This window comes from Haliaeetus albicilla, chromosome 6 (genome assembly GCF_947461875.1).
Source record: "Haliaeetus albicilla chromosome 6, bHalAlb1.1, whole genome shotgun sequence".
NCBI classification, from domain to species: Eukaryota; Metazoa; Chordata; class Aves; order Accipitriformes; family Accipitridae; genus Haliaeetus; species Haliaeetus albicilla.
In genome coordinates this window covers 12,398,282-12,419,022 of record NC_091488.1, presented here as the reverse complement: position 1 = coordinate 12,419,022, position 20,741 = coordinate 12,398,282, and the positions used below count along the sequence as shown (strand labels likewise).

General features: G+C 41.1%; 1 protein-coding gene across 1 annotated transcript in view; it reads left to right on the top strand.

Annotated features, from left to right (window-relative positions):
- Window positions 1-16,979, top strand: part of ABCG1 (ATP binding cassette subfamily G member 1) — a 55,002-nt gene extending 38,023 nt beyond the window's left edge. Inside the window, exons 5-15 of the mRNA XM_069785058.1 lie at window positions 314-364; window positions 5,279-5,424; window positions 6,119-6,242; window positions 7,322-7,436; window positions 8,130-8,278; window positions 8,465-8,566; window positions 11,596-11,764; window positions 12,525-12,625; window positions 13,086-13,244; window positions 14,628-14,746; window positions 16,148-16,979. Coding sequence (XP_069641159.1) covers window positions 314-364; window positions 5,279-5,424; window positions 6,119-6,242; window positions 7,322-7,436; window positions 8,130-8,278; window positions 8,465-8,566; window positions 11,596-11,764; window positions 12,525-12,625; window positions 13,086-13,244; window positions 14,628-14,746; window positions 16,148-16,376 — 1,464 coding nt within the window. The 3' untranslated portion in view covers window positions 16,377-16,979. The remainder of the gene's footprint in view (window positions 1-313; window positions 365-5,278; window positions 5,425-6,118; window positions 6,243-7,321; window positions 7,437-8,129; window positions 8,279-8,464; window positions 8,567-11,595; window positions 11,765-12,524; window positions 12,626-13,085; window positions 13,245-14,627; window positions 14,747-16,147) is intronic.
- The last annotated feature ends 3,762 nt before the right edge of the window (window positions 16,980-20,741 follow it).

Genomic DNA, 20,741 nt, shown 5'->3' with positions numbered 1-20,741 from the left:
GTTAGTGGCTATGCAAAAAACATGACTCTCCCATCTTCCTCTCAAGCGCTTTGACTTGTAGAGTGGCCTTCCTATTATGCTTTTTGTCAGATACTTCAGTGATTGCTTAAGTCAGATTATACTCAGTTACCTACTGAACGTGCATATGTGATGCTTGTGATTTGAACGTTATAGTTCAACTTAAACTTTCCTGACTGGGTTGGAAGAAGTTGTTTAAATGGTATGTTGGGATGTTGTGTCTGAGACATGCACTGTAACTGGTTGTTGTGCTTCAGACCAGTTCAAAATCAAATTCCATTGTATTGCATTCCAGGTATCTGCTCATCTGAAACTTCAAGAGAAAGATGAAGGCAGGAGAGAAATGGTATGTATACTGTCCATCAAACTGAGATTTTTGGGGGATGCCAAAGAGGTCCATGAAGTGAGCTCTGTAAAACAGACATTTTTATCTAACACTGAATTGCGTTGGACTTGTAATGATAGAATAAATCATAACCTCAAAGTTGACAGGTATCATTATGAGGCAATGTTTACTACAGTCTCTGTGGAAGTTGCTTTCTGTATGAGACTGAGTAGATAATTGTCAAAGATCTACTGAAATAAGTTCACAGGTTTTGTAGGATTCCTTTTAATGTGCCTTAACACCTTAGATTCTCTTACAGGCATGTCTGAGGGCTCAGGCATCTTGTGTGTGGCAAGATTAATCAGTCATGTCTGGCAATGGTGAGTGTAGGGCTTAATTTTTCCAAGGACTAATGAAAAACTCAGCAGTTCTTGTAACTGCTGCAGAAATTTCTGTGCTTGTGTTTGAAAGGGTTGATCTTTATGGCTATGCTGGTGGGCATATCGTTGCACTGGACAAGTTAATGCAGTTGTAGTTAAGATACAGACTAATGTATTTTGAAGCTGTGTTGGGTGACCGAGGTTTGGACAAGTAGGAAACCAGGCTAAAACATGCATGTATCTTTTCTAAAACACTGGGAATGAGTTGCACGATTTACTCTTGCACATTTGCTGCATTGTTCTGCTTCTGCCTGCGGCTGATGTGACTTTTCTGAGCGGGAGAGAAGTCCTGGTGTGTTTTGCCCATGGAGACCTATAACCCAGCTGGACCTGCACTAGGAAGTGTGCTCCTCTCACCTATCTGATTGCCACGATTCCTCCCTGTCATTTGTTCTGACACAGGGCTGTCCTTTTAAAGAAAATACCTTGGAGGTGTGTGACCAGGCAAAATGGCTTCCGACACATTAGCTTGTGCATGAGGCAGCTTTCTCAACTGAATTTGGTTACCTCACTTATACTTTAAAGGGCTGGAAATGTGCCCTTTCTACACATTTATTCTGCACTTAAAATGTCTGGGCCTGTGTATTCCTAAGGACACTCAGAGCTCAAGTGTCTGTGCTTGGCTAGAGTTACCAGAGCATGCCGAAGTGTAGGAGAGGAACAGTTTGGTGCTGCACAGCATGTTTCAAAACCATATATGCCTAGGGAGGATAATGTCTGGAGCTAAACATAAACAAAAAATCATGGCACTGGTGAAAGCAGAGATGGTTCAGGTTGTTGAGACAGTCGTGAAAAGTGAAACGGTAGCTCAGAAAGTGTTTGGAGGCGTTTTGGCTGGCCTCAAGCTATGTTTCAATCCAGCATAAGACAGCACCAACAGGGAGACAGTATGATCTCTCATACACTGCCTCCTCGAGGAGGAAGCCTCTCTTATGTGGGGGTTACGCTGAGTGCTAATGTGATAACATGGCCCCATGGCTAACATTAAGATTTACCTTCCAAGAAAGCTGGCTGCTCCTTCTGTCTTTGTTAGGGACATGTATGTTACTCTGGACAAGACTTCTAGTGGCTTAGCAATTCAGTTGCCCCACGAATGAAAAGGCAGTTACTATTGGTATAGGAAGCTCCCAATGTTTTTGCTACACTTACTCCTGCAAAATTCAAGTTTTGGGCGTTCCATGATTTTTCAGTGGGGTTTTTTTTCATAGAAAGAAAGCTGAGATTTTCATTTTGGTGCATTTTGCGGTCCCAAAACCATGCACTGATGAGACCCTCTGTGGGCAAATTAGGGAGTCTTGCAGGTGGCTGGAAGAAGCCACCTTGCAGGACTCAGGTGAAACCAAGTTGTGCAGGAGGAAGGAGGAGATGAGGGGACACAGGAGTGGGAGTGGAACATGGACATGAGAAAGTTGTGGCCTGCTGTCTCAGGAACATGAGAGGCTTCCTGCTCTTCCCCAGATGCCAGTTTAATTCATTTTTTTATCTGATGGAGGCCTGAACTTGACTTGTTGGACTTAATTCTCTTACTCCAATAAAAGGCGCCTCTGACAGTAGCCAGCATGTGATTCTTAAGCAGAGGTTTATAAAGGAGAAGGTGAAACTGCTTCTGACCCACCTGGCGAAAAGTATACCCTTTGCCTGAAGAGTGAAAACTATGGCAACTACAAAGGTAGAGCAGCCATTTTTGTGGCTGTCTTTTGTCTGTATTTATTTCCAAATTAGACCATTTGGCATTTCTTCAATCTCAGAGAATCCTTGAAAATCATAAAGAGCTCCAGAGAGGGAAACTACAGGAATCAACATGTTTGGTAGCTTAAGATTGCTTTGATTCTCTCAAATCCTTTTTTTTTTTAATAAGCCAAACACGAATTTTTTTACTGGAAAATACATTTGCTTAGAAACAGCTGTTAATTTTATTTGTACTTTGAAACTCTTAATTCATTTACACTTTAGTAAGTTAGGCCAGGCAAGTTAATTCACTGGTTCACACTGTCACTGTAATTACAAACAGCTCTTTGAGGAAAAACCTGTACTGTATGCATTTATTCAACACATAGTAGAAGGGCCATCATTTTTGGCTTAGTGGTACTGGCCTGTGCTGGACTAGATCATTTTATTGTTGTAAATTGTAAGATAAATGTTTATCATAGATAAATTTTATGAATTTATGCAGTTGTGTTAGCAAGATTACAGATGCTTGTTTAAAACAAAGACAAGTGAAAAATCCTCCAGTGAATTGTAGTTTATGTTTCTAGCTGACCTAGCTTGTGCTGCCCACATCGTGTAACATCCTTCCTAGAGATAAAGGGAAGGACGTTGGGCTCTTCTCTCTGAGAACGAAGGTTAGTGGGTTTTGTTCTTTTTTCACCCCCTCTCACTGAGAGAGGTAGCTCCAGGAAATTAAAGTCAGGACAAGTCAAGGGTCAGGCCCTGGTTGGTCTAACCAATTTTTACCATGTTAGCCACCCTTTCTGGAAAACTCCATCCATCCAAGCAACTATTACTTAAAAAAAATGACAGGCTCCTTTTCCTATACTTCAGTGAAGTATTAAATGTCTGGGCTTTCTTTCTACCTTTTAGGAGGTAGAGTTTTTAATTGCATGAGCAATGTAGCTTGGATTCATTCATTTTTACGTCCATGTTTTTACTGATGCCAAAGAGCTATTTTCCTCGTATAGGGCTGCTAGGCCAGATCTACCATCACTGATTCATAGCTGCTGGCATTGTTCTCCTTTTGCTCCAAAGACCCTGGACAAGCTGTGCCCTTCCTGAGGCTGTGCCTTGAGGACATCCCAAACATCTGAGAGTATGTGTGACAACTGAATTGGCTCTGAGGAGAATGAAAACACTTAAAATCAATGGCTGCACTTTAAAGACTAGACTGTGAAGAACTGTGTCAGGTTGACACTGGCTGGACGCCAGGTGCCCACCAAAGCCATTCTATCACTTCCCCCGCCTCAGCTGATCAGGAGAGAGAAAATATAACAACAGGCTCGTGGGTCAAGATAAGGACAGGAGAGATCACTCACCAATTACCGTCACGGGCAAAACAGACTCAGCTTGGGGAAAATTAGCTCAATTTATTACCAGTCAACCAGAGTAGGGTAATGAGAAATAAAACCAAATCTCAGAACACCTTCCCTCCACTCCTCCCTTCTTCCTGGGCACAACTTCACTCCTGGATTCTCCACCTACCCCCTTCCAGTGGCACAGGGGGATGGGGAGTGGGGGTTACGGTCAGTTCATCACATGTTATTTTCTGCCGCTTCATCTTCCTCAGGGGCAGGACTCATCACACTCTTCCCCTGCTCCGGTGTGGGGTCCCTCCCATGGCAGACAGTCCTCCATGAAGTTCTCCAGTGTGGGTCCTTCCCACGGGCTACAGTTCTTCATGAACTGCTCCAGCGTGGGTCCCTTCCACGGTGTGCAGTCCTTCAGGAGCACACTGCTCCAGCATGGGTCCTCCGCAGGGTCACAAGTCCTGACAGAAAACCTGCTCCACCGTGGGCTCCTCTCTCCACAGGTCCTGCCAGGAGCCTGCTCCAGCACAGGCTTCCCACAGGGTCACAGCCTCCTTCGGGAGCCTACCTGCTCAGGTGTGGGATCCTCCCCGGGCTGCAGGTGGAGATCTGCTCCACTGTGGACCTCCCTGGGCTGCAGGGGGACAGCCTGCCTCACCGCGGCCTTCCCCATGGGCTGCAGGGGAATCTCTGCTCTGGCGCCTGGAGCATCTCCTCCCCCTCCTTCTGCACTGACCTGGGGGTCTGCAGGGCTGTTTCTCTTACATGTTCTCACTCCTCTTTTCTCCGGCTGCCATTTCTGTCTGTCCCAGCAACTTATTTTTTTCCCTCTTAAGTATGTTATTCCAGAGGCTCTACCACCATTGCTGATGAGCTCGGCCTTGGCCAGTGGCAGGTCCGTCTCGGAGCCGGCTGGCATTGGCTCTGTCAGACACAGGGGAAGCTTCCAGCAGCTTCTCACAGAAGCCACTCCTGTAACCTCCCCCTGCTACCAAAACCTTGCCACACAAACCCAATACAAGTACAGATGAGATAAGAGCAGGTCATTGCTCTATAGAAGCCACTAATTTTTGTTAATACAGTTCTCCAATCCCTTGTAAATACAGCCTAGAAGTTCTATTGAAAAAAGCTTCTTGATTTCACTGTGTAAACATGCTGCAAAGCTCTTTTTGATATCAGTGCCATACCCAAGGGGTGCTATAGAAGAACTGATTTCCACTCCATTTTCACAGGAAAGGCTTCCTTATTGAGACAGGTCATGTAGGACAAACAAGTAGAATTTGAGTCAAAATAGTAAATGGTAGACTGTTAAACCCCACTGCATCTAATAAATGCTACATTAGATGGAAAAAGGTTTCAGTGTATGGATGGTGAAACAAAGTCATGAGCTAGTTTACATTCTCCATGAAAATCCGTAAAGAGGCTTTTATTTTGTGCTAACAAATTTAAATGATGCATTGCTTTGTTTCCTCTAGGTAAAGGAAATACTGACAGCCCTCGGTTTGCTGACATGTGCTAATACGAGGACTGGGAGTCTTTCTGGAGGCCAGAGAAAGCGTCTTGCTATTGCTTTGGAGCTGGTGAACAATCCTCCTGTCATGTTTTTTGATGAACCAACCAGGTACTTCAAGGCCATAAATTAAAGATAGACAAATAATGCTTTTTGTAGTAGAACAGTGCTGCAGAAAGGTTACTCGCCCCTAAGTCCTTGGAAAAGGCTCATTTTGTGTTGCCTGTAAATACTGAATAAGACCACAAGAAGTAATTTGATTTGGGTACTTACTGCCTTGGGTCACTACTGTAATCGCTGGACCATGAAACTATAAATAATTTTTAAGGGAGACACAAACTTAAACAGGAAGGAAGAGAGAGAGGAAAATATTTTCAGATTGTAGCATGAGGTGTTTTTTTTTTCAAGCAAAGATAACTTGAATATAAGCATTTTGAAGTGTGACTTTTAATAATATAGCATATTTAAAATCAAATTCTGTGATCAGACTAGGAGGAAGTTGGGAGAGCTATGAATATGTATCTATTCATTAAAGTTGGGAGCATTTAAATCTGCAGTCCTAAAATGTAGAAGTCCCTTAAGGCAGCTTTGAGAATACTCTATTTTTCATTCTCAGGCATGCTTCCAACTTAATTAAAAGACTAATGGAGAAATACAAGCATAAGGTGGGCATATGATAAAATTAAACTGCTGCAGACAAAATTTATAAAAGGATAATAGTGAGAGACCAAAGTAACAATACATGTGCTAGTTTTGAGTGATGCATATGGACCTGTGGATAACAAAGTTCTTTCTTTTTATTCAGTGGCTTGGATAGTGCATCATGTTTTCAGGTTGTTTCTCTGATGAAGGCTTTAGCCCAGGGTGGCAGGTCGATCATCTGCACGATTCACCAGCCCAGTGCTAAACTGTTCGAGTTGTTTGATCAGGTATTATTCTCAAATGCTTTCTCTTTATGTGTGGTTTAGGTGGGTTATACTTTTAGGGCTACACTCTTTAGGTAAAAACATGAATAATTCTAGTCTATGGTTCCAAATCAAATAAAGTAATTAAATAAATAAGAGTAAAATATACTTTTTGATTATGTTTTTTTCTTCTCTGCCCATTTCCATTATTTACAAGTAATGTTTTAAAAGAATCTGGCTGGTATGTTTGTGAAATCATGATTATCACACTTGTGATTTTCACGTCTTCACTCACCACTGCTCCTGGGCACAGGGCTGTCAGTAAAGTAAATTAGGGTAATTTAAGAGCAAGAGAGCTTTAGTGCCAATGTCGGCAATGTTGCCAGTACACATTCTTATCCTAGCTACACAAGTGTAAATTCAGAAGAGTTTATTCATGTGAAATAATAATAATTGAAATGAAGTCAGTTGGAGACCTTTTCTCCAACCTAACAACAGGATGTAGACCATGCCTGTTTAGGTTAGATTTAAATTTACTTCAGTCTTGTTAGGAGATTTAAATTAGACCTGTGAGAGCTAAGAGAAAACCTACTGCACCATAGGTGAACAAGCTTTTGCAGGTTGCCAGTCTAGCAAGGAGGTGTGTGTAAAGTCAATAGTGTAGCTAAAAGTAAGAATAATCAAGCTGTTTCCCGTTGCTGTGCTGTTCCACCTCTCCTTCCATTCCTGCATTCACCAGCCTCGTCTCCCAGCCCAAAATATCCATAATGTGTGGAAACTAGATGGCTCGGCTCTATACTTTCTTGCCTATTTTCAGCATGTGTCTAAGGCTGGAATTAGTCTGTTTCTGTGTTAATGTGCTTTAAGTCCTGGAGGGAATGTTTGCAGAATTCAAACCTTAAGCATTTCATTTTCCATTAGTTGTAATTCCATGCAAAGGTAGTTCCAAGAGGTCACAAATCTTCCCAAGGTGTTTGTCCCACGAGAACAAGAAGAGGTCATTAGGTTCATGGATTGCTGTTATACAGATAGCAGGTTCAAATATTTTGATACTATTTCACATTTTTCTTTTTTCTTTTTCTTCTCTTTGCCTTGTTTTCTAGCTCTATGTTTTAAGTCAAGGACAATGCATTTACCGTGGGAAGGTATTAAACCTAGTCCCTTACTTGAGAGATCTGGGTTTGAATTGCCCAACTTACCACAATCCAGCAGATTTTGGTAAGGACAATTTGAATAGTTTATTTAATTTATTTTTCATTTGATTAGGACCTTCAGGGTAATGGGGACCAAGGTGTGCTTTATACTTCTGTGCATATGTACGTATGTGCGCGTGTACATGCATGTACCAAAACTCAAAATTATTCAGATTTTTTCTAAGTAATTTGAATGCCATCTAGTGGTAAAATTTAGTGAATATTTCTCTCTGGTGGAAGTTCAGGTCCAGGAAATGAAAGATAAAATATATTCATTAGTGTTTCATAGTAATTAATCTTAGTGGCTTTTCAAAGTGGCTCCAGTATTCTGGTTTTGTGTCTTGAACAATACCACTGTGGTATTGTACAGCTAATAGCATTGAGGTTTTTTTCATTGTCGTTTCTGAATTCCAAAGAAGCAGTAAGGACCACAAAAATAGACTTTTGTGATTTTTTACTACCAAGACTATTCCATATTCACTGCCTTTCCTCTAAAATGGTTCATTTAACTTCCAGGATGAAGAGAAATCTCTGAAGATTTATAGAAAGATACTTTTAAATTAAGTGTGTATACATACGAATTTGCATGTGGCATTTTAGAGCCTGTTCTAGACAAAACTCCTGTTTCTGTCAATGCTACAGAACCAAAGGGATTTAATAATAAGGCTTGTAACTAGTCAGTAGTGTAAACCAGTAACTTACCTTCTTGTTTTTGTAGTTATGGAAGTAGCATCTGGTGAATATGGAGACCAGAACAGCCGGCTAGTAAGGGCGGTACGGGAGAGGATATGTGACACAGACTACAAGAGGGATGTTGGTGGTGAGAATGAGTTGAATCCCTTCCTCTGGCACCGGCCTTCTGAAGAGGTATTTCATATATCACAACTAATGGGCATGGCTTGAGACTGGAGGTGGGGGAGGAAAAGAATTTAAATCCTCAGCCAACGGAGGAGGTTTCTGGGCACATTCAGCTGATGAGAGTGGGGTTTTGTGAATGAAAACTAAGCAAGATACTGCAAAGAAAGAAGTTTGTTCTTTTATGTGTTTCCGCAGGATTCCTCCTCCACAGAAGGCTGCCACAGCTTCTCTGCCAGCTGCCTAACCCAGTTCTGTATCCTCTTCAAAAGAACTTTTCTCACCATCATGAGGGATTCGGTAAGACTGCCTTTGTAATAACTTTTGTAGCCAAAAGGTCTATTCAGTTGGTTGTGAGGTAGTGTAATATGCCTTAAAGGTCCTGTGCTTCCCATGCATGAAGATCATCATAGAATTTCAAAGGAAAGAGACTGATCTTTCAGTCTTGCTATTAACTGTACCATCTTCATTGTGAAGAACAGTTTTCTTTGGAGGAACTCAGAAGCCTCTGGCCTAAAAACCTAAAGCTTAAATCCCTTCTGTGCTGCCAGGTCCCTTGTACAGATATTTATCCTACTGAAAAGTGAGTGAGAAGTGGTACTGGTATGTCACAAAATTAGTTTTTCCAGAAAATTCAGGGTGGCAGAGATAATAATTTCAGTGTGATGTAAGGTTAATACTTAAGGTCTTTATTTTTGAAACAGAAAATTGGTAAATAAAAATTTTCCTTCTCTGAAAAGGGAACATTTCTGTTTTCATACATTTAATACCAAGATGAAGTAAGCATCATAATGAAACTCTTCATTCCCAAGGAAAAAAAATATATCTTTCACCTTTTTTCTTAAAAATAAACAACCTCCTTCAGAATCCCAAACTCTGCAGTTTTCATGTATGTTCATTAAATGTTTTGGGTGCCTAGTTTGCATTAACAAAACGCAATGGTGCTTTTGGTTTTTACTCAAGAAAGCTTTTCTTATCTCTAAGTAGCTGAGTTGTTCGTGAATTTCAGAGATAGGACTATTTACGTTGTCTGATTGATGCTTTGAAATGTCCTCTAGGTAAGATTGTCCTTTCATTAACAGGCATAAGTTAAGGAGATGAGCTTCTTTAACTAGACCTTACACGCACACCTTTCCAAGGAACTCACCCGTGTACTGTATAATTGGTACTGGTTGACCAAGTCCTTTTCTCTGTGGCAAATTTGCAATTTGATAAATCTGAGGAGGGTTTGTCCGCTGCTTTTTCTGCGAGTTGGAAGGTTTTCAGTGCTTTACATCATGGGGGGAAAAGACAATATATACATTAATACATATTGATATTTTAATTTGACGTACCTGTCCTTAAGAAAGGGGAGATCCAGACAATAAATACATCTATACTGGTGGGCACATGGTGGATTCAGATGAGGTAGTTTGGAAACCAAAAGCGGTTGAGCCATGTGGAGCTCAGTATGAATAAGTTACCCTTGTGACAGGGTAAGCTGAGCTTCGCTGAGCTTCACTGAGCTCCAGGTGCTGCAGCTACACTGCTTTTGCCCTGCACCCAGGCAGGTATCTCTTTAGGACACTACTGTTTCCAGTGTAGACATGTCTGCACAGAACTACAGGCCTGCAGGAAACCTACTGGACCATTGTGTCCAGGCCTCTGCTGTCGGATAACCACAGTATTCCTTCCCTTTCAGAAAGGGAAAGAATATATTGAATGCCAGTCAGCTGTTTTCCCCACTGCTGTGGTTGGGAAGATATGACAGAACCTTGCAACTCCAGTGGTTAAGAAGCATCTTCCTATTTCCAGACCATATATATTATGCCCATTTGTTGATTTGCCAGCACATGTCTTTGCCATAGCTTGTTCTTCTTCCTTGCTGTTTTACATTGTAGTGCATTTATCATTCAAGGATCAATTAATATGTTGAATTTTGCCTTTCTGCAATCTGGAATATTGCACATTTGGTCTCGTACCAAAGATGTGGTCAAAAATAAATTGGCATGTTCATGTGGGAGGGCCCTTGTAATCCAAAGTGTAAATACAGCTTCACATTCTCCATGTTGCTCAACTAGCTGATCAGAATGTCTCTGGTACACTTGGAGAGCATATCTCAGATGTGTGCAAGCACTAACCATGGATCATATGGTCCTCTTCTCATCTCCACCAAGGGGAAACTGTAACTTATTTTCTGATGCATAGACTGAAGACCAGTGTTGTTTTTAAGATTTTTTTTTTCCTGCTCAACTGTAAAGGCTTGCTGTTGTTCCAAATTTTATTATTTCTTTTGTTCTTCTATACCTCTTTGTCCTGGTTTTGGCTGGGATAGAGTTAATTTTCTTTCTAGTAGCTGGTATAGTGTTATGTTTTGGGTTCAGTATGAGAAGAATGTTGATAACATACTGATGTTTTCAGTTGTTGCTGGGTAGTGTTTAGACTAAGTCAAGGATTTTTTCAGCTTCTCATGTCCAGCCAGCAAGAAGGCTGGAGGGGCACAAGAAGTTGGGAGGGGACACAGTCAGGACAGCTGACCCAAACTGGCCCAAAGGAATATTCCATACCATGGGATATCATGCCCAGTGTATAAACTGGGGGCAGTTGGCTGGGGGGATCACTGCTTGGGAACAGGGCATTGGTTGGCAAGTGGTGAGCAATTGCATTGTGCATCACTTGTTTTGTATATTCTAATCCTTTTATTATTATTGTAATTTTATTATTGTTATTATTATTTTCTTCCTTTCTGTTCTGTTAAACTGTTCTTATCTCAACCCACAAGTTTTACTTGTTTTCTGATTCTCTCTCCATCAGACTGGGTGTGGGGGAGCGAGCAAGCAGCTGCATGGTGCTTAGTTACTGGCTGGGGTTAAACCACGGCACTTTTGTAGAAATACTTTATTACCGAGAAGGCACAGAAGGCTATTTTATGCCTGATTAAGTTAGTTTGGTCTATACAAGCCTGAAATACCTTTTCTGCCTCTCTTCTGCTCTTGGAAATCTTTCTTTTAGTCATAGAGAAAGTTTCCTTCTCCTGATGAATGAGGGCCAATGGCTCCATAACGTTGTAAGATTTCAGGTTGCAGCATTTGCAGTTTCTGCCTGTGTTTACAGGAAGAAATTTTCTGTACTGTAATAGCCGTGTGTCTTATTGACACTGGGAAGCTCATTACAGTAAGTTTTCCTTAGCTGAAGCCCAGTTTGCCAGTAGGAAATTAACATTTCTGTGTAAGTTCTTCTGGACATAAGTACTCCTTTTCTGCAATCTATATATCTGATTTCAGTCATATAGCCATTGTTTTTGAGCCCATACTTTTTGATCAGAAATACTACTGTTTCCTTGTTTGTAGGTTCTGACACACTTGCGTATCACCTCACACATTGGCATTGGACTGCTCATCGGCTTGCTCTACTTAGGCATTGGCAATGAAGCTAAGAAAGTCCTCAGCAACTCTGGCTTCCTCTTTTTTTCCATGTTGTTTCTTATGTTTGCTGCGCTCATGCCAACTGTCCTTACATGTGAGTATCAGTCTTACTATTACATCAATGGACAAGGAGATTGCAGTAAGCTGGGAGGGTGTTGTAATGTATCTGTTTCATATAAGATAATGTTTGACTTTTGCTTTTACTTGTAAGGCAGGTGCGGGGATAAATCTTGCACTCACTAAACTGCTGTGTAGAGGCAGAGGTAGACTTGCCCAGTGGCACCTCTCTCCCTCCAGTTACACCAGTGTTTCTCAACCCAGACAGTTCACTGTTACAGTCCTGAACTGGAATTTCCCCTTGTGCCAGTGCATCTCAACCATGTCATGAGCTTGCGGTTGGTCTTGGGGAGGGTGTAATAATTTCTCTAGGACTTCTAAGTCATGACTCCTGCATAAGATCAGCATATTCATGTGGTGTCAGAAGCAAACTCCTGCGGTACGGACTGTTCCATGCTTCCTCTGGGAGCGCTGTTACTTTGGATTCCCTGTTAGATCAAAAGGAATAACCATGTTCTTTAAGTTTTGACACAACTTTTAATTCAAAAAGCTTCTTTAAGGGAGGTTCAGACCATCTGAGTAGACTGGTACATAGTCTAAACAGGGAGCAACTCTCAGGGCTGGCTTCTTATATTTCATTACAAATCATTGAAACTTGCTGGTCTGTTGAAGGCCTCAGAGTTCCAGTCCTACTATGGGACTGCAGCAGTGCAGAATTAGATATGAATAAATGATATTATTATGTGCAACAATATTGCACACTGACAACCTAACTTACTAATTTGTGTTCTCTGTAGTTCCTCTTGAGATGGGAGTATTTCTCAGAGAGCATCTGAACTACTGGTACAGCCTGAAAGCCTACTATCTCGCCAAAACCATGGCTGATGTTCCTTTTCAGGTATATGCTCTACTCTTCAATAAAACAAGAACCATTTAAGTTTGTGGCAAGTCCACTTGCCAAGAAGGTTAGTACTGGTATTTTATCCATCTGAATAGTGGAGGAACTGTTCATAGATGCACAGATTCTTGGAAGCACCCTAAGAGTAAACAGCAGACCTTCACAAAAGCTGAGACCTGACCACGTATTTTTTTTAATAAACAGATGACTGTCTTTGCTTTTTTGCAGAAGGGGAATTGAAAAGGGCTGTAAGTGAGTGGGATCTGTTTTCTAATGCCCAAGTAGTAAGATAGATATCACAGTCTGTGGCAGATGTATTCACTCTCTTCAGCCATGCCTGTCATGTAATGGAAAGGCTGAGAGCTGTGAATTAACTAGAACTCTCTATGTTTTTATCTTATTCAGAGTAACGGTGAATGTTTGGCTTTAATGGACTAACTCCAAGTGTATCTCCTTGCAGATTATGTTTCCTGTGGCTTACTGCAGCATTGTGTACTGGATGACTTCACAGCCATCTGATGCACTCCGATTTGTCCTCTTCGCAGCCTTGGGAACCATGACATCCCTGGTGGCTCAGTCACTGGGTCTTCTCATAGGTGCAGCCTCTACATCCCTTCAGGTACCGATAGTGTTTTGTGGTGTCAGAGGAACCCTGCTGTTTCCCAACACTGACTGCTTACTGTGACTGCTGCTGTGTCCCCAAGACATTTGTTGAGAGACGACAGGCAAAAAGTTGTCTTGGGCTGATATAGCTACTTGACACTTCCCACTAGCATCAACTTAAAACAGCATATACACATACTGGATGTAAGGCTCTGAAGTTCCTTCCCCATCTGAATGGCGCTGTGCCTGCCCCTGCTTGAGTGTCTCTTGCTATTCATCCCAGGCTGAGCAGGTCCTAGAAACTGCAGGACTGACACATTTCTGTGCATCTATAAAGCGGAGGTAGGCCATGAGGATCAGTAGCTCAGGAGAGGGTTCTTCTATACACATACAAAAAGGTTTCAGAAGGCAAGGTAGGAAGAGGCTTGCCCAGAAACTAAACTTCTGCAGAGGGAGGGAGAGAAGCAGCTGTTGGCATGACTGTCACACTGGAAGCTGGCCATGTAACTCCATTCTGCTTCCTGGCAGGAGATGTGCTGAGGTGACCATTCCACAGCAGAACTATTCTGTGGTGCTTGTGATAACAACTGATATTGACATTAATATTCATTGATGCTATCAAGATTTCTGTAGTAGAAGACTTGATTCCCTCTCTGTGCCACCCTGTAGAGACCAGCATAGCCCTTTTATATGATGCCTGTGCTTCTCCTCTCTCCAGAGATACGTTTGCCCTGGAGGGGATGTAGAGAGGACAGGCTGGAGTTAGGTCAAGATCTGTTCCCCACCAAAACTACCCAGCTGGAGGTGTTCCTTATCCTCTTCACAATGTTTTAGAACCAGTTGAAGCTAGTGTTCATGTGGGGTTAATGAGGAGGGAGGTCTGTGTGTCCTCAGTGGGGAGTGAGTGAGAAAGGATAATAATTAGAAAGAGGGGTCTCATACCCAGAGAAGCAAGGGAATCACAGTGCCCCTCTTGCGCTGTAAATTTCTTGATGCATTCAAGTCCTTCAAAGGACAGATCCCAGCACAGCAGTGTCATGAACTAGCAGAAAGGTTTAGGAAGTGGAGAGGTACCTCTTTTCATCCACTAGCAGCTTCTAACCTCCCCCTCACAAAAAATCTCATCCAAAAAAAATCAATAATTTCCTAGTATTTGGAACGGTGATAATTTGGGGGAGTAGCATTGTAAGAAGGACTTGAATGGCATCAGTCCCCACTGCTTAAAGAGTAAGTTTGCACTGCCTGTTTAGGTTTGGCACAGAACAGAGGATTTGCCATAAGGAAGGTCTGCTCTTCTAAAGGCTGGTTTCCTCACTGGAGGTCAGGACATCAGATAAAAGAGCAAGTTAATTATATTTTTTTCTCTGTCTTGACAAGAGACTGTCTGTTCTCTTCACAGGTGGCCACTTTTGTGGGCCCAGTTACTGCCATCCCCGTGCTACTGTTCTCTGGGTTTTTTGTCAGCTTTGATACCATCCCAACATACCTCCAGTGGATGTCCTACATTTCCTATGTCAGGTACTGCTAGGGAGGCCGTTAACTTCCCCTCTGGAAATGCTGTTTGTCTTTTCTTGTTTGTTTGGTTATTTTGGGTGCTAAAGAGACTATGTTCACAGCACATTCTTTTAGAGTATAAACGTACATATGATGTACACCACATTATCTCACTGCATTTCATGTTGTATATGATGTGAAATAAATAGGAACATTCAGTACAGATTATCAGCCACAAGTTCATGTCAGTCCCCTTGAATTCAGTGGGATTGCACAGCATGCAAATCTTCCTGGATTTTGCAATAGTGGATTTCTGAAATAATAGGGACAGCATGCCCAACTGAGAAATTGATGCCAGCACCTCATTTGGGAAGAAAATGTTGTATAAATCACTGCTGTATCCTACGTAGACTTGTTGGATAAATACCTGGGTTTAAGTTTTGCAGTAGCACTGCCACAAGAAGCATGGGATTTGTGTCATCTCTAATCTAAACCAGTGTTTTAAGAACCATGGGTACCTTATATCCTATCGATGTCTGTCTCTTGCTGGCTGAGACAGCTATCTTAAGGTGGGATGATTGCCATCAGGAAACCTCTGGAGACTAGCACAGAGGGATAGTTTAGACTAGACTCTTAAATGTTTATAGCTGAACTTAGGTGAGGTGAATTTTCCCATCCCTCTTTTCCCCACCCTGCCCAAGCTACACTATTACTGAGAAAACCCAAGCTAAAATATCCTCTCATTTGGCAAGTGAGATCTTGCACAGAGACCTATCAAAGATTAAAAGACCACACACCCTCATTTAGTAGCTAAAATTCAGGATGAGGCCTTAAGCTGTAGTCTAGCCCATGTGGGGTCTCCTGAAGCTGGAGGGAGCTATCGTACGCATGGGATCCATGATGGTGTATCTGCTTGCAAAGTCAAATGCTAAGTGCACCCAGTGCCAGGGGGAGACGTGGGAACTGTGCATTGTTAGTGAAACTGTAGCATATGGAAGGAAAGAGTTGTTCTAGATTGATGCTGGTTTTAATATATTTGTGACTTCAAACCATAATTGTATCCCCAGTGCTTATTTTTTAAAAACTGAATTAATGATGTCACTTTTAAAAGGGGAATTTCTGAATATGAGCTGAAATTAGACTGCTTTCTATTTTAACATTTTTCTTTGGAGATATTGCACTATACACTAACAGGAAGCAGTTAAAGGCAAAACTTCTGTCCTTATTCAATCTTATGTAAAATGTCAGTGACATGTCATTTGCTTGATTGCAACAGGGATAGAACTTGCCCCAAGACACATGTGTCAGGACGATATTGAACCCCTCGCTGTTTCAGCTGAGCTCTCATAGGGATTATATTGCTGGTAGAGTACTTCTAAACAGATCATCAGGACTTTCCTTGTAATCCATCTTTCTTCTTTCCAGATATGGGTTCGAAGGAGTTATTCTCTCCATCTATGGACTGGATCGAGAAGATTTGCATTGTGACAAAGATGACACTTGCCATTTTCAAAAATCAGAGGCCATTCTGAGAGAACTGGATGTAGAAAATGCCAAACTTTACCTGGACTTCATCGTTCTTGGAATTTTCTTCTTCTCTCTGCGCCTAATTGCCTATTTTGTTCTCAGATACAAAATCCGAGCAGAGAGGTAAAGGAAAAATGGCTAAAATGATGCAGTAGGAAGATCTTTAGACATGCAGTAGAGGGCACTTGACATTGTCTCACTGTGGCAGGCCAGTCTTCAGTGCCCAGGTAGATGCTGTTAGGACCTAGCCCATAGAGAACCACAATGGGATAGTGGACATATAGTGTTAAGCCAATCAGTCCAGTTGGGTTGGGTCATGTTTTCATTACACTTTCTAGCTTTAACTAGGAAGAAGAAATAGAAGGGAATTTTACACCACAGAGTATCAATACCAAGGCAGTGTAACTGTAACAAAAAACGTGGCTGTAGGAACTTTCATTACAAAAACCAATTTTGTGATAAGGTCACTAGGATACTAGTCCTGGTAGCCAGAATAGTATAATGTCACCTATAGTTGGCAAGGTAATGAGATGGGGAAAATGGGAAATGCAAAGAAAATAGGATTCTCTCATCTTTTTAAATTCAGAGTTTCATCTTTGCAGTTTTCTATGTATTATTTTGCAGTTCTTTTCCACAGAATTACCCCTTCTGGCCAAAAGTCTGTAAATGTATTAATTAATAAGGTAAAGATATCTTTTTAATATGGATACTTTTTTAAAACAAACCTAAAGTGATTCAAGTCATTATTTTTGTTTCTGTCTAAATTTAGAATTCTGGTGCTTTACTTGTCGAGCTGGTCTCATATCTGAAAACTGTAATGATAGCAGGAAAAGGCAGATTCTGAGTCTGCACTAAACCTGTGGTCCATATTCGGAAGCATCAATAGATAGCACGGGCAGTCAGACATGTTCAAGCTGTCGCTGAATGATTGAAAAAACGTTCTTTTAAATCCTCAATATTTGTGACATTTAAAATGCTAACTCTGCTCATTATCTGTTTGATCTACCTCCTGCGAATGAAAAAATTGAAGCACTCCAAGGCTCATTTTTGATAATATGTGAAAGCAGAATCTATCCCTAAAGCCTGAGCGATTGTTAAAGCCCGATGGAGTGCCAGAGCTATCCACAGCTCAAAGCTTGGGGGATTGTGTTAAACACTTGTAACTGCCTCATATGGCAGTGTTCATTATATCTGCAACATGCTACATGTAGAACTGTCCTCAAAATACGAAAATGACCTTGTAATCCTGCAGGCCTAATTATGCCAAGCAGTTTTGTTTTCATCCTGAAGTCTACATGCATGACATGGGAATAATAGCTAATTGATCTAAACACCAATGAAACCGTTGAAAGAAGCATACGTTTATTTTGCGTATCTCACCTTTGTAAACCTGGCAGGGGGAATTCTGGTTCCAAGTTGATGTGAATTTTGTCACTGATTTTTATGGGTTTGGATTTTCAACCCAAAATGAAGCTGTGGGGCTCATACTCATGTTGGACACCTTGGTGAACTTCTGTGCGAATTGCACTACCTTCTGCCATTACTGTGCATTTACCTTAGTGTCACAGACCCACAAATTCTATAAATGCATTATTCCTACCAGGATGCTGAAGTCTTGTAGATTGGAAGCAGTTCAATGTCAGCAAACTGTTCAGGAGCTCAGCAGCTTATGACAGTAGAGCAGATGAAGGGAGACCTTGCGCATCTGCTGGCCATCAGCAGTCACAATTCATAGACTGTTTTTGAACACTCCATGCTTATGTCTATACTAGTAAACTAAATAGTGCCAGGGCCAGCTCTGTTAGTCCTCAGGCAACTGGGGCTAATACAAATGGTCCCTGTACTGTACTAACTTCTAAACAGAGCCCAAACATTGTCTGGAAAAGCTCTGGCTGTGCTGGGCTGCAGCTCTGCCATTTAGCAGTGAAGACAATTGTTTCCCAGTTTTCCTGGCCCGTGCGCAGGCTCTGCTTAATTTACCAATACAGACATAGAGCGTGTGTATCTGTTAAACTCAGGATGCTTGAGTTAGGCCCGTGTTCTGGAAGACTTTAAGTCAAGTCACATGTTTTAGGAAGGTTAGCTCAACTTTCCCTGAAAATAAGATTGACCTGTGAAAGCAAGTTCAACCTTTACTGTAGAAGAAAAAAAAATCCTTACACAACCTCTTTGCGTAGTTGTTGCTGTTTTTTTCCCCAAAAGCTTTTATACAGCTCTGCAGCTTTTCCAGGCATAATCACAAGCAGGTATGGACCTCTATGGCTGTCACATATGAGAAATTAAGAATTTTGGCTATCCTAAATAATACTCATAACTGTGAACAGTTTTTAAATAAGTCACAAGCTGAAATCCCTTGGCACAATGTGCCTTGATTATTTCAAGATTCTCAAAATATTTGTGAATGTTACAGGTGGTTCAAATGCTGTTTGCAAGCAGACGAAGGACTACATTTGCCAAATTACTCTTCTGTTGCATGCTGCTGGTCCAGCTGTAGGCTAGCTGAGTATGAAAGAGTGTGACATCCATGGCATTAAATACCTTCAGGGTTCCTGTTTTGTGTTTACCAACACCGTTTACCGAATACCACATTGAAAATCCATTGCAGCGTACCAAATGAAGTAACTTTGCTGACATTCCAACACTGATAACTTACATGATGACAATGCTGTGTTCTCCCGTCTAGATCAGTTTAGCAGTATGAGTTCCTTGGATACTGTCTTGTTATCTGTGCCCATTCCTCTGTTTGTAGACTTTCTTATTTTACCTCTAGTCTGTAATATGTCCTCTTGTACTGTAACTTTGCATTGTATTGTGGTAGCCAAAAGTCTGGTCCTCCATGGGTGTTCCTAAGAAAATGCATGCTCTGGAATATTTTTTGTCACTCCTTTTTTTGTTAGATACACTTTTTCCCAGCCATCTGCTGGCAGCATTCAGCTGAAAGCTACTATTCTAAGGAACACTTTAAGACTGTAGTATCCCAGTAAGGAAAGAAATTAATTATCTTGAAACTCAGTCCTACACATAAAGGAGATAATCATTCTTTCCCTCCTTAGGTCTAAAATTAACTAATGATATCTCCTTTGTCATTACTGTGGGACAGAAGTATTTAAAGTCCATCCCAATTATGTTTTCATATAGTGCAAAGATTTTTAACATAGTCGCAGCTTGGCTTTTTTCTATTTATGTGGAAATAAATCCTAACAGGCTAGTATAAAATGCATTCCCAGGTTAATGGACTGAGCATGCATGTGCTGTAGTGTTAAGCAAGCACATTGTGAAGCACTGAAGGCTTCATGTGGAAGAATAACGAGGCCAGCAAGATTCTAAAGACGTCAAATCCTCAATTTATATAGCCATAAATTGATTGAAATCAATGCCATTATTACCATTTGAACGAGTCACAATATGGCTAAAAGTTGCATAAGAGGCTAAAGCTTTTTAAAGGTCTCTCAAAGACTGAATGTATGATTTCTGTTGGGATTGCAGGAAGACTTTAGTGTTCTGTTGGCCTTCTTGTTTTATTTCAACTTGTTTTGACATGTTGCTTTGGTTACTATGTGCATCAGTTAAGACTTTAGGTGTTTCAGATGTTTTTTTGTTTTTCTTTGTGGAAACTTGCATATAATCTGAAAAACCCTGAAAGCTTTTAAGAAGAACTTAAAACATTATTATTTACAATTAAATAAAAGATTTGGAAAACAGATTCTACTCACATAAGAAATTGAGAAAATTTCATCTTTATGGATCAAAGGCAGTAACAGAAGAATATCTGGTGCTGAAATCCTGTTCACTTCTTAATATTTGGAGCCCAAGATATCTTTTTTTCATTAAAGGAGAGGAATATATGTACACATAATAGGGAGAGCTGGTTATGTAAGTGGGAGATAACGAACACTTGAGTCCAAATACTGGATGTATCAGGTGACTGGCATTTCGATCTACTCTTCTGTCAAAGTCTGTTGTCAACAGAAATGAACGTTTCATTAAACATTTGTTTCTGGAAAAAATGGTGATACATACTGACCTGTACCATCCCAGTGATCCTCACAGAGGAGGTCCTGTCTTTCCTATTTACTCAAGACTAGATGTAGGTTTTTGACTCTTAATGGGATCCTTTGAAGCCTTCTTCCAACAAAGTGCTTAAGTATCTTAATAACTTCTCACATCTGCATTGTTGCATGTGAATCACAGGAACAACTAACGTCTTATAAAGTCCAGGCTTAAGTGTTTTGCTGGGTGAGGGCTGTATGGCACAGGAACACCGGGATGTTGGCTGTCTAAACAGACTTGGAGACTACACTGAAAAGTCCATTTGCTTTGAGTTAGTCTCTAGGAGATTACACCTTTACAGTGATCTTGAATTAATCTTTGTGAATCACAAAATACTTTGTGGGGAAGAGGAGAATGAAAATCAAGCATGGGGATGAGCGTATATTTTTCTGTATACTTACTGTTGCTTTGCATAATTGCTTTTGTTATCTGCATAGTTTTG